At 43.0% G+C, this 13,546-nt stretch overlaps 1 protein-coding gene across 18 annotated transcripts in view; it reads left to right on the forward strand.

Moving 5' to 3' along the window:
* LOC109891016 (calcium-dependent secretion activator 1) overlaps positions 1-13,546 on the forward strand; it is a 181,600-nt gene that overhangs the window by 108,130 nt on the left and 59,924 nt on the right. For all 18 annotated transcript variants that reach the window (XM_031825030.1, XM_020483253.2, XM_031825017.1 and 15 more), the window contains exons 12-16: positions 6,353-6,489; positions 6,598-6,785; positions 9,855-9,956; positions 10,325-10,388; positions 10,704-10,827. In XM_031825030.1, coding sequence (XP_031680890.1) covers positions 6,353-6,489; positions 6,598-6,785; positions 9,855-9,956; positions 10,325-10,388; positions 10,704-10,827 — 615 coding nt within the window. The remainder of the gene's footprint in view (positions 1-6,352; positions 6,490-6,597; positions 6,786-9,854; positions 9,957-10,324; positions 10,389-10,703; positions 10,828-13,546) is intronic.

A 13,546-nucleotide genomic window follows, 5' to 3' on the forward strand; every position in this document is an offset into this window, starting at 1 on the left:
TGACCAAGAAGACAGTGAGTGTTCCTGAGTGGCCGAGTTACAGTTTTGACTTAACACTACTTAGAAATATATGGCAAGACCTGAAAATACAGTGCCTTGCGAAAGTATTCGGCCCCCTTGAACTTTGCGACCTTTTGCCACATTTCAGGCTTCAAACATAAAGATATAAAACTGTATTTTTTTGTGAAGAATCAACAACAAGTGGGACACAATCATGAAGTGGAACGACATTTATTGGATATTTCAAACTTTTTTAACAAATCAAAAACTGAAAAATTGGGCATGCAAAATTATTCAGCCCCTTTACTTTCAGTGCAGCAAACTCTCTCCAGAAGTTCAGTGAGGATCTCTGAATGATCCAATGTTGACCTAAATGACTAATGATGATAAATACAATCCACCTGTGTGTAATCAAGTCTCCGTATTAATGCACCTGCACTGTGATAGTCTCAGAGGTCCGTTAAAAGCGCAGAGAGCATCATGAAGAACAAGGAACACACCAGGCAGGTCCGAGATACTGTTGTGAAGAAGTTTAAAGCCGGATTTGGATACAAAAAGATTTCCCAAGCTTTAAACATCCCAAGGAGCACTGTGCAAGCGATAATATTGAAATGGAAGGAGTATCAGACCACTGCAAATCTACCAAGACCTGGCCATCCCTCTAAACTTTCAGCTCATACAAGGAGAAGACTGATCACAGATGCAGCCAAGAGGCCCATGATCACTCTGGATGAACTGCAGAGATCTACAGCTGAGGTGGGAGACTCTGTCCATAGGACAACAATCAGTCGTATATTGCACAAATCTGGCCTTTATGGAAGAGTGGCAAGAAGAAAGCCATTTCTTAAAGATATCCATAAAAAGTGTTGTTTAAAGTTTGCCACAAGCCACCTGGGAGACACACCAAACATGTGGAAGAAGGTGCTCTGGTCAGATGAAACCAAAATTGAACTTTTTGGCAACAATGCAAAACGTTATGTTTGGCGTAAAAGCAGCTCATCACCCTGAACACAACATCCCCACTGTCAAACATGGTGGTGGCAGCATCATGGTTTGGGCCTGCTTTTCTTCAACAGGGACAGGGAAGATGGTTAAAATTGATGGGAAGATGGATGGAGCCAAATACAGGACCATTCTGGAAGAAAACCTGATGGAGTCTGCAAAAGACCTGAGACTGGGATGGAGATTTGTCTTCCAACAAGACAATGATCCAAAACATAAAGCAAAATCTACAATGGAATGGTTCAAAAATAAACATATCCAGGTGTTAGAATGGCCAAGTCAAAGTCCGGACCTGAATCCAATCGAGAATCTGTGGAAAGAACTGAAAACTGCTGTTCACAAATGCTCTCCATCCAACCTCACTGAGCTCGAGCTGTTTTGCAAGGAGGAATGGGAAAAAATGTCAGTCTCTCGATGTGCAAAACTGATAGAGACATACCCCAAGCGACTTACAGCTGTAATCTCAGAAAAAGGTGGCGCTACAAAGTATTAACCTAAGGGGGCTGAATAATTTTGCACGCCCAATTTTTCAGTTTTTGATTTGTTAAAAAAGTTTGAAATATCCAATAAATGTCGTTCCACTTCATGATTGTGTCCCACTTGTTGTTGATTCTTCACAAAAAAATACAGTTTTATATCTTTATGTTTGAAGCCTGAAATGTGGCAAAAGGTCGCAAAGTTCAAGGGGGCTGTCACAAGTCCGACCGAGGGTGTTTCCCCTTCCCGGGCGGGTGGCGCTCGGCGGTCGTCGTCACCGGCCTATTAGCTGCCACTGATTGTTTTTCCTCCCCCTCCTTGTATGTTTAGTGGTAGCACCTGTGTATGGTTAATTAGTTTGTCTTTATTAGACAGCCGGCCCGCCTGGTTGTTGTGCGGGATTATTTCAATGTAACCTTCGGCTCTGTTGTAGAGGTACGTGTTTGTGCCTGGTCGTGATTTGTTCCATTGTACATTTTGATTCCCTGTGTTTGGGAACGTAACTTTTGTGAGCACCCACCCTTAGGTGCTATTAAAAGACGCACAGCATTGAACTCTCTGTCTCCTGCATTTGACTCCACACCCACGACACCCGGAGCAGTACAGGGGCCGAATACTTTCGCAAGGCACTGTAGGTGTCTAACAATGATCAACGACAAATTTGACAGAGCTTGAAGAATTTTGTAAAGAATAGTGGGCAAATGTTTCCCAATCCAGGTGTGGAAAGCTTTTAGAGACTTAACCAGAAAGACTCACAGCTGTAATCACTGCCAAAGGTGCTTCTACAAAGTATTGACTCAGGGGTGTGAATAATTATATAAATTAGATATTACATTTTCAAAACAATTGCCCAGATTTCTACAAATATGTTGTCACTTTTTCATTATGGGGTATTGTGTGTGGATTGGTGCAATTTGTAAAAAAATATTTAGGGGTATGAATACTTTATGAAGGCACTGTACATATTTATTATATATTTGAATCAATTGTTATTTCCAGTGGAATATCCATGTTTTACTGAAGATTGCTCAATTCCTGCCTTTAACTCTTTATTATTTTTATTTATTCTTCTTGCTGCTAAATGAGAGCTGGCAAATATGTACCTGGAGTATTCTGAATGCTAACATGTAGCAAGTGATGATGTCATGCCATTCCTTTTACCATATGCTGCTGCAGTCTTCTCCACTCCTTAGAGACGGACCTGAAATGAACACTTCTACCACTTTTGCAATGTACATATCCGTTTACCTTTTCTTTCTTTAGATGCCTGACAAGAACATTTATCAGGGTGATGTTCTCACATTTTTTGCTTAAAACTGAGTCTGTTTTCTGTTCCCTCTTGTTGAAAGACTGAGACAGATCCTGGTATTGTTGGGTATATAGAGATTTGCCTCAGGAATTCATTTATCCTCTCCTTTAACACACTAATATTGGTATGCTCTCAGTGCTCTATGAATCATACAGTGCATGGGCATATAAAGTATTGTCAACTTACAAATGTGTTAAAAGCATGAACCTGTATACAAAATCTAAATGAGCATAATAAGATCTTCCACAATTGCTGTTCAATGAATTCAAACGTTTAGGATGGAGAGACTGATCGAGAAAGTGAGAACCACATTGTCAGCTCATGTCTTTAGCTCCATGACACCCCTAAATCAGACCCAGCTATCATCATGTACCCCTCACTCTGCCGTCAGAGAGGGCTGGGCTGTGGATGTTCTGGGGAGAGAGGGAATGAGCAGGGAGGTGGTGCTGGTGGTCAATTCTTTTTTTTTTATGTGCTAAATAGCCCAAATGTTCAGTGTAGGGATCTATAAATGAGTAGCATCCATCAATCATTGTGATGTCAGTCCTTCCCCTGCCTAGACAGACGGGGGTGACTAGTGTCATTGTCTGTTACTGTCCAGTGCTCCCATGTCCACTCCACCGCTGGAATGTCAAATAGACATGACAGGCCACCAGTCACAGAGGAGAGGGACACATAGTCACCTTTTTGGATTTGGGAGTTGGGGATCATACGCATCATAGCAGCACAGGCTTTGTTCCCTGGGTGGTTGACAGCTGGCCTGGCGCCACATTGGGTTTCACTCAACAGTGAAGTCGAGGTCAATGGAAGAAAATAAAAGTGAATTTTTATTATTATATTCTCTCAGCTTTGATGGTAGTTTGGTATTTAATTTTTTTTTGTCTGTAGTCAAAGTAATTTATTGTTCATGATTTTATATTTGTGTGTCACTTTCAGCTTTTGTGTGATATGGAATTTATGAAAAACATCCAAAACATTTGACACTTTTTTATGTCAGTGTGTCTGGACACATTTTACTATGACATTGTTTGTGTATATCCACATTGCAGCGAAAACTCATTTGTATCGATATCTCAACTGTTGTTAATGCTCCATAAGTGGTGTTGTCTCTATATTGACGTAAAGCCTCGTCTCGGGAGGGACAGCTGCATAGGCTATTTATCCAGACCGCTGCTTAGAATAGCTGTGACCTGCGGATCTGAGGCATTCAGAGCAGTCCCTGAGCCCTGGCTGAAGCAGTCCATTAGAATACAACTAGAGGGAGATGGACAGCGCATGGATTATCGGTCAGCCTTCCCATTCCAGACAGACCCTGATGTAATGCCTAAGCCCACTCACTGAGAAGGAAAGTGAAAATGTGTTGTCAAATTTATTTAGCCCTCTCGCTGGACAAGGGGGGGGGGGGGGGTAATTAGGGAGACCCTAGGGGGGGATGTGCTGACGGGCTGAGCAGTAAAGGGAAGGGGAGGGAGTGGAAGTAAAAGGGAAGGGTGGGAGGGGAGGGGAAAGGAGATGGGTCTAGCTGGTGCAGCTCATTCGATCATGTGAGGATGCTATCAGAAAGGTTGCTATCAGAGACTTTAGACTATATATACTGAACAAAAATGTACATTTTAAAAGATTTTACTGAGAACTTTTACCTTAGAACTTCTGGTCTTTATCATCAGCAAAACTTCACTATCCTCCTGGATCTTCCCCTGCCATTCATATACAGATGTGATTTTGGGGACGATGTTGACACAAGCAGCCAGCTTCTTCTCAACGATCCCTCTGGACAGATCTTTGGTCACCTGTTCATAGAAGGAAATTGAAATAAATTCATTAATCCCTAATCTATGGATTTCACATGACTGGGAATGCAAATGCATCTGTTGGTCACAGATGTGTGACCACTAAATAGTGTGACCACTATTTGCCTCATGCCGTGTGACACATCTCCTTCGCCTCTTCAATGGCTGTGGGAAGTTGCTGGATATTGGCGGGAACTGGAACATGCTGTTGTGCACGTCGATCCAGAGCATCCCAAACATGCAAACATGCTCAATGGGAGACATGTCGGGTGAGTATGCAGGCCATGGAAGAACTGTGACATGGGGCTGTGCATTATCATGCTGTAACATGAGGTGGTGATGGTGGTGGATGAATGGCACGTCAATGGGCCTCAGGATCTCGTCACGGTATCACTGAGCATTAAAATTGCCATTGATAAAATGCAATTTTGTTCGTTGTCCGTAGCTTATGCCTGCCCATGCCATAACCCCACCGCCATCATGGGGCACTCTGTTCACATCGTTGTCAACAGCAAACTGCTCGCCCACACAACGCCATACATGTGGTCTACGGTTGTGAGGCCGGTTGGAAGGACTGTCAAATTCTCTAAAATGACGTTGGAGGTGGCTTATGGTAGATACATTAACATTAAATTATCTGGCAACAGCTCTGGTGGACATTCCTGCAGTCAGCATGCCAATTGCACACTTCCTCAAAACTTGAGACATCTGTGGGATTGTGTTGTGTGACAAAACTGCACATTTTAGAGTGGCCTTTTATTGTCCCCAGCCCAAATCAAATCAAATCATAATGTATTTGTCACATACACATGGTTAGCAGATGTTAATGCGAGAGTAGCGAAATGCTTGTGCTTCTAGGTGCACAAGGTGCACCTGTGTAATGTTCATGCTGTTTAATCAGCTTCTTCATAAGCCACACCAGTCAGGCGGATGGATTACTTGGCAAAGTATAAATGCTCACTAACAGGGATGTAAGCAAATTTGTGCCCAAAATTTGAGATAAATCCGATTTTTGTGCACATGTAAAATTTCAGGGAACTTTTCATTTCAGCTAATGAAACATGGGCCCAACTGCATGTTGAGTTTATATTTTTGTTTGGTGTATATGCTCAGGTCGACTGTTCACATGTGGGGGGACCTGAGATTTCAACAGTCATACACTGTTATGTAGGTAGAAAAACCCCACATAAAAAAACGTTGAAATGTATCAAGAGAGAACTGGACCAACATTGTAATAATGAGACAGACAAACAGGAATGACCCTTCTGCATTGGTTATGCTGCAACTCACATCCAATCCTCCTGACCCTCCCTCTGGCCCAGAGCCCTTTCCACCTGCTAGTTGACTATGAACCCCACACTGATCCTCTCCATTGACCAAACCACCCACCCCCAGATGAAGCGTACTGTACGAGAGCCCTATTCAATGTAAACCGTTGACGTGGTGTGCAGGCTCAGAACATTTTTTTTTTTTAATTCTGCCCGGTGAGAGGGTGTCCGTATAGTTTCACCCATACGCCATTGATTACTCATTAGATGAGCCCCAACCCACAATCTTCCAGTGCATGAAAAATGTATACCATATGTGTGTCTCATCCCATAAACCTTCTTAGCAGTTTTGATAGAATAGGGCCCTCACACTGTGCGAGTGATGCTCTCTTACCCTCTCACTCCGATAGCCATTCCCATCCTCTGCTGTGTCTAACTCCTGTGGATCCTGTCTCTCCCTTCATGTGTGCTGGCTCTCTCTCTCTCTCCGGGGTGAACGGATATAGACGCGGACCGGGCGCAGAAACATGGCATGGATGAGTTCATCTCAGCCAACCCCTGCAGCTTTGACCACTCCTCTCTGTTTGAGATGGTGCAGCGCCTCACCCTGGACCACAGACTCAATGACTCCTACTCCTGTTTGGTGAGGAAAGGGTTACCAGTCCAGTGGTTCCCTCATTCTTTTACATTGTGATCCTGCATTCTATCAATTTTGATCTATTCTAACCTCCCTTGTATGTCTATTTTGTAGGGTTGGTTCAGTCCAGGCCAGGTGTTTGTCATGGATGAGTACTGTGCTCGTAATGGTGTGCGGGGGTGTCACAGACACCTGTGTTACCTGGGTGACCTGCTGGAGAGAGCAGAGAACGGGGCTATGATTGACCCCACCCTGCTGCACTACAGCTTTGCCTTCTGTGCCTCACATGTCCATGGCAACAGGTACAGAGAACTGACTTACAGCCCCCTCTTCTACGCCCCCCCCCCCCTCTCTCTCTGTGTCTCTCTCACTCTCTCTGTCTCTCTGTCTATCTCTGTCTCTGTGTGTTTAACAGGAACAAATGTTAAGCATATGAAAGTAAACCCGATCCTCCTCACTCAGAGAACCCACTCTATCACCAACCTTCTTCATCAAATAAATCTCATTCGGAGAAGACAGTAACATAATGTATATTACACCCTACACCCTGTCTCCTAGATCTGCATACAATGTTCTGTACTGGTATACTTCACCAAGCCACCTCATATTGTGTTTTTTTTTTTTTTTACCTCAGTCAAAGCTTTCTCGAATATTATTTTTCCAATCACTTGTTTCAGTCACTTGTGCTTTTAAGTTTCTCATGTCCAGTTGGGATTTGTGTTTATTCTTTCTTTGTTGTCTGTTCTCGATTCATTGATTTTCATAGTCTGTTATGATTTTGGTTTTGCTTTATTAATGTTCTTCTTTCTTTTTTTCCGATGCTTGATCTCTTAACATCACCCCTGCCTCTTTCTCATGTAACCTGTAGTCAGAGACTGTCTGAGTTGCTAAACTGGCCTGTAACCGAGGCAGAGCTTCAGAGTTACCTTTACCCCCCCACCCCAGAGCCCCCCACACCCTCTAAGAGGGAACTCAAAATCAAGGAGTTTAGGAAAAAAAAGGACTCCAAGTCCCAGGCTGTCTCTTGGCCCAGAAGGTAAGAATCTGTGGTGCTTCCTCCCTGATAGATCCACTGTCACTCTCTCCCTCCCACCCGACCATTTTAACGAGTGAATACTGGAGTTGAAATATTGAAATACTTATTGGGTATTTCCATGTATTTTTTTTGTATAATAAAATGTGTGTTTGTGTGTACTATATGTGCATACGTACGTGTACATAGGGTGTTTGTGTACATGTGCTCACACTTCTGTATGGAGACCGAATCTGTCGTAATCATGGCTGGATCTCTAGTCAATATTAACAAGCGAGTGTCACTACAGTGTGAGGGGCAAAGGTCACGGCGGCTGTCTGCCCCAGTCTGACAATCCTCCTACCCCATCTACCCCATCTACCTCTCCCCTCCGGATCTTTTTAGCTTTGCTTTTCCTTGGGGCACTTTATAGTCGTTCAGTTTTGTCATTCTTTCGTTTTTAATTTATGTTTGTTGTGTAGTAAATAGTTCCGCTTTTTTATTCCATTTTTTTCCTGTGAAGCACTTGCATTCTATGTCTGAAATGTGCTGTATAAATAAAGCTTAATTTGACTTGATTTGATTTCCACCCCTCTACCCCCATCCTATGACAGACAGTGATGAAGCTGAGGTGGGCTGTCTGTTTGAGTCCTGTTATGATCAGGCTGGACAGGAAGATGGGAGTAGCTCCAAGACTGGAGGATAGGAGTGGGGGGTGGAGAGAGAAAAAGGAAAATGGGAGAAAAAGAGAGAGGCGGAGAGGACATAAAGAGAGAGGGCCAGGAATAGAGGGAGACAGAAAATAAAGGGAGGGAGGGAGGTGTAGTGTACTGTAGTAGGAGCTCTCCAGACGGCCGGTGTGCCTGGAGGTCAGGAATGACAGGATGACAGGTTGTCATGGGTGACGGGCGAGTCTCTCCTGCCACTGTCCGAGCTCAGGCCACAGCTACAGCCAGCCTGCCTCCAGTCCCCATGACCATGACAGCCCCGCGCAGCCCATGAGAGAAACCCATCTTTGGCCAAAACCCCCCTCACTCCCCTCATCCACCCACAATCTAATAGCCTGATGGCCACAGGGCATGAACTGATTATTATAGAGAGTACAGTAACCTGACAGTAAATTGAGAATAAATTGTCTGTTTAAAGGTTGGAGTGGATTTCATTCCACCTCCAGTAATGGAATGATTTGGAAATGTGATGTTTGAATGTTAAATACAGGTTAAATATGGTATTTGTCTTTTAAAATGTGATGTACTAGTCAATTTGTGAATTGGCTGTAATTGAACTCCAGTCACGTACTGTAGCTTCTTAAACTAGGGGAAGCACATACCTCTGATATGGCGTGCTTCCGGTGTTCTGTTATTAGTTTCTCTGATCGCTCTGTTACAAAAGACTTCCCATTTCCATCTAGCCATTATAATACAGGACAGGGGCGTGAGGTTATGAAAACATTATGAAAGCTGTGGAGGAGCAGAAAAGGAGGCTAGGCATAATTAGTGTGAAATGATCAAATAGTTGATTTCTTTTTGACGGACCGTCAGATGCAGAGATTATACACACACCACATCTTATTAAGGGCTTTTTATCGACATGCCTCAGATGAACACAAAAACACAAACACTGACAATCATAGCCTGAAACATACACACACACGCGTGCACACACACACACACACAGAGGGAAGAGAGTGTGGTTGAGGGGCCTGGCTCCTTATAGTTAGTGACGTGGCTGAGGACGGGGGAAATTGAGCAGAGTGCATGTGACAGAGGAGGTGCTGGTCGCCGTGACAGCGGCTTGAGGAGCAGGAGACGTGACATGCTCCGCGTCACCGGGCCCAGGATGTAATCTCAGTGAAGGACACTGAGAAAGGAGGGGAGGGGAGGGGTGAGGGATACTCCTGTCAGACAAGATGGGGGCCACAGCTGGGGGGGGGTGCAGTTATAACCCCCATCTGTAACCATCCTCAGATATCAGTGGCCCCACTGTTCCAGACAGATGGCTGGCTCTTACCTGTGGAATACACCACAGAAACTCTTCGTACTGTGGGCTCTGCTGTGGACATATAGCTAGCCACTACACATGTACCATGTTAGCTGAAATTCGCAGTTATAACTTCAGTGACCATGTTGACCCTTGTGTGACCCCTGTGATCACTGTGTCAGTGGTGGCCATACTGTCTACTCTGAATTGGGATATTACGATGACACTAATATAATATGTCCTCAGGGATATTCCAGTTAACACATACTGTATATTCATTGTACTTTATGTGGACCATGTGGGAATGAAACCCACAACCTTGGTGTTTCCTGCCCCATGCTCCAACCATATAAACTCTATGGTACTGTATATCCCTCAGGCCTGACGGGATAGGGACGGTGACTGTGGAGGAGAAGGAACGCTTTGAGGATATCAAAGAGAGGCTGCGTGTTCTGCTGGAGAACCAGATCACACACTTCAGGTGTGTGCTGTAATACTATATCTAAATCTATAACTGACCCTGGCACAGACACGGCTATGGGACTTATCAGACCACAGATTATAGATTGTGACAGATGTCAATCATGTATCGATCAATGTGCTCTGCAAAATTGTACTTACATTCTGATCTCAAGAACTAGCTGCCACATTGGGCACAAACTGGTTGAATCAACGTTATTTCTATTCAATTGCGTTAAACCAACGCGGAATAGACCTTGAATAGACGTCTGTGCCCAGTGGGTAGTCATTTATAAATTGTAGAAATCCTTGAGGATAAAGAATGGTCTTATGATGAAGGAAAACCTTCATAATAAACCCTACAGAAATTAAACTGGATTTCTTTCACAGGTACTGTTTTCCATTTGGTCGACCGGAGGGGGCCCTGAAAGCCACTTTGTCCCTGCTTGAGAGGGTAGGTTATTATGCATCCTCTTCTAACCTTACCCTATGTTCGATTAACCATGGACACACACCTTCCTAAACTAAATATACACAATATTATAAATGTTCCATCCACATTTGAATTGACCAGGTGTTATGGATAGATGTGTATTTGGTTTCTATATGTTGTATATCATATAGGCTACCTGAGTGTGGAAAACAGATGTTTGTCTCCTGTTCTCTACAAGTGAAGGGTCAACATGCACACTCCCATGATTTTCTTTTTTGTGGTAACGCCCCAAAAAGGATAGTATTTTTTTCTCCAATGTCTCCTACTCCGTTCCAGGTGCTGATGAAGGATATTGTGACTCCTGTGCCCCAGGAGGAGGTGAAGACAGTCATCCGTAAATGTCTGGAGCAGGCAGCCTTGATCAACTACCAGCGCCTCTCAGAATACGCCAAAGTAGAAGGTAGATGACCACCTCAAATAAACACTGACAGATGCGCGCACACACACACACACACACACACACACACACACACACACACACACACACACACACACACACACACACACACACAGTTAAATTACTCAATGCAGCATCACACAACGTACTAGCTATACCCATAGAGTATTATTTCACACACAGTACTTTACTGTACTGTACAATGTTCTGTCATCATTTATGTCTCCCCTCTAGCATTGTTACCACAATAGTATTGTTATCTACAGGGATTATCACACATTATTGTTACACAGTGATATACATACTACAGACATCATGCCCTCTGGTGCTTTACCACATTGCCCCCTGCAGGTCAATGGGTGCTAACAAACTACAGTTGTGGGGTTAGCTGATGAAACTAACACTGTAAAAGTGTGACAAAAATGTGATCAGTGTTATTTCCTGATAGTTGCTGGTTGAAAATACAATCTACACAGGACCTTCTAATCAGCAGGTTTTGCGTGGTGGAGTTTCGGCCAAGCAGTAAATTAATTAATATCCTGTACCAATAACAAGAGTTCCAAACCTCTCTGCCAATAACAGCTAGTTTTCAGTTTCCCCCTCCCTACTCAGACCACTCCCAGACAGTGATAGCAAAATGAATCCTTGAGAAATAGTTTTTTTGCTGAAAAGGCTATTTGTGTTTCTTTTTAACAATTTTAATGGAAAACTATGTCAGTAAGGAACTTAATTGTTACCCAGAAAGGATTTTATATGGAGATAACAGCAGCATTTAAGAAGAAAACAAAGTCAAACATTCAAATACAATCAATGAATGGAAATAAGTTCACTCAAAGCAAAGATTTTGTCTTCATATGGTATTAATATAACTGTTCTGTCCCCAGCTGCAGTGAAAATACCTCGGCTTCCGGTCCTGTGGCTGCTGTTACTTTTAGATGTGCTAATAAAGTTGAAACTCTCTTTTCATTTACAGGTGTCCTTTATATTGATGTAGATCCCTAAATAAATGTGCATGTTAGAGATGTGTACAGTAAGTAAAAATGCATTCAACTCCCTGTGAATCTTCCATCTTTATTCTGACTCCTGTGTGCCTCAGCTTCTCTCTGGCCCAGTCAACCCACTGTCCCTCTCCTTTCTCACAACGCCGTGGCTTCAAGGTGGGGGTGATGCTCTGAAGCAACAATTGTCCTTGTTTTCTCTCCTACCCCTTTCCTATCATCTTCTGTTCACCGCCTCCTACCCCTCTCTGCTTTCCTCCTCCTTGTTTATTTGGCTTTGCTGCTTCTCTCCAAGCTCCTTGTAGTATGAACACAAGTCAGGAAGGCTAATGCACAAGGCATGCTGGGACTACCCAGTATCTGTCTGTTGCATGACCCAAGTTTCCTTTACTAGGCATCCAGAACTGGCAACATGTTCCACGGACACGTTTACAAAACAAATCTGTGTGTAGTTATGTGTAGCTTGGACTACACTCAACTATACTGTTTTTACAGCAATCGAATCCTCCATTCTGAAATTAAGCTCTTCTCTATTCCAGTCAGTGACTATTAGGGCTGTGGCGGTCATGACATTTTGTCAGCCGGTGATTGTCAAGCAAACAACTGCCGGTCTCATGGTAATTGACCGTTAATTAGCATAAACACATTTAGCATCTCCTGGCTTCCACACCTACAAGCCACTGATGCAGACTTTTGAAACATTTGCATTTTAAAAAGTCAAATAATTCCATTTAATATAGCCTACACATCACAATAAATCCATGATTTATTTTACGCAGGTCTAAAGAAACATGAGATGAAGAAAATGTAGTCTATTTCAGAAGAACAAAATGGCATTCTCTGAGTTGTCCTTATGTTACATGTAGGTCCTGATCTGGCTATACCATATGGCTGTGGGCTATATAGTCCATTTAGCAGACAGGATTTACTTAGAATTTCATGGCATTATTTAATAGTATGAAGAATACAATTGAACAAAGCTAAATAAAATAAAAAGGATCATTTATCCAAATGATTTCTGAGGTAGTTGTCACGGTCGTCATAACGAGGAGACCATGGCGCAGCGTGATAAGAATACATTCTTCTTTAATAAACTAAGAACACTAAACAAAACGACCGTGCCGCTAATAACAACAAGTGCTGACATGCAACTACACATAGACAATAACCCACAAAACCAAAATGGCAAATGGCAACCTAAATAGGATCCCCAATCATAGACAAAGATAAACGGCTGCCTCTGATTGTGAACCAATTCAGGCCATCATAGACCTACATTTATCTTGACATACCAAAACCCCATAGATATACAAAGACCCTAGACAAGACAAACACACATACCACCCTCGTCACACCCTGACCTAACCAAAATAATAAAGAAAACAAACATAACTAAGGTCAGGGCGTGACAGTAGTCCACACATGCAGCTAGCTATTCTGTGTTGAGTGGTTAATAAAGAAATAGGTCCTCCTATATGACTCATTTAGAATTATTTCTGCAACTTTAGTTGTGATACAAACGTTGGACTATATGTTTTGATTTTTAAAACATTCAAAGGCTGCATGATGCAACTCCAATGTTGATTTGAAAAAAGTCGCTCTGCTTTGTTTCTTAAGCAGGCTGGACTCACTTCATCATTCTCTGGTTCACAATTTGACAAGCACCTGATAATAATCTCACCAGGCCACAAATTTCCTGACAGCATCCTCCTTGTTTGGCTATA

The sequence above is a fragment of the Oncorhynchus kisutch genome, linkage group LG5 (assembly GCF_002021735.2).
Source record: "Oncorhynchus kisutch isolate 150728-3 linkage group LG5, Okis_V2, whole genome shotgun sequence".
NCBI lineage: Eukaryota > Metazoa > Chordata > Actinopteri > Salmoniformes > Salmonidae > Oncorhynchus > Oncorhynchus kisutch.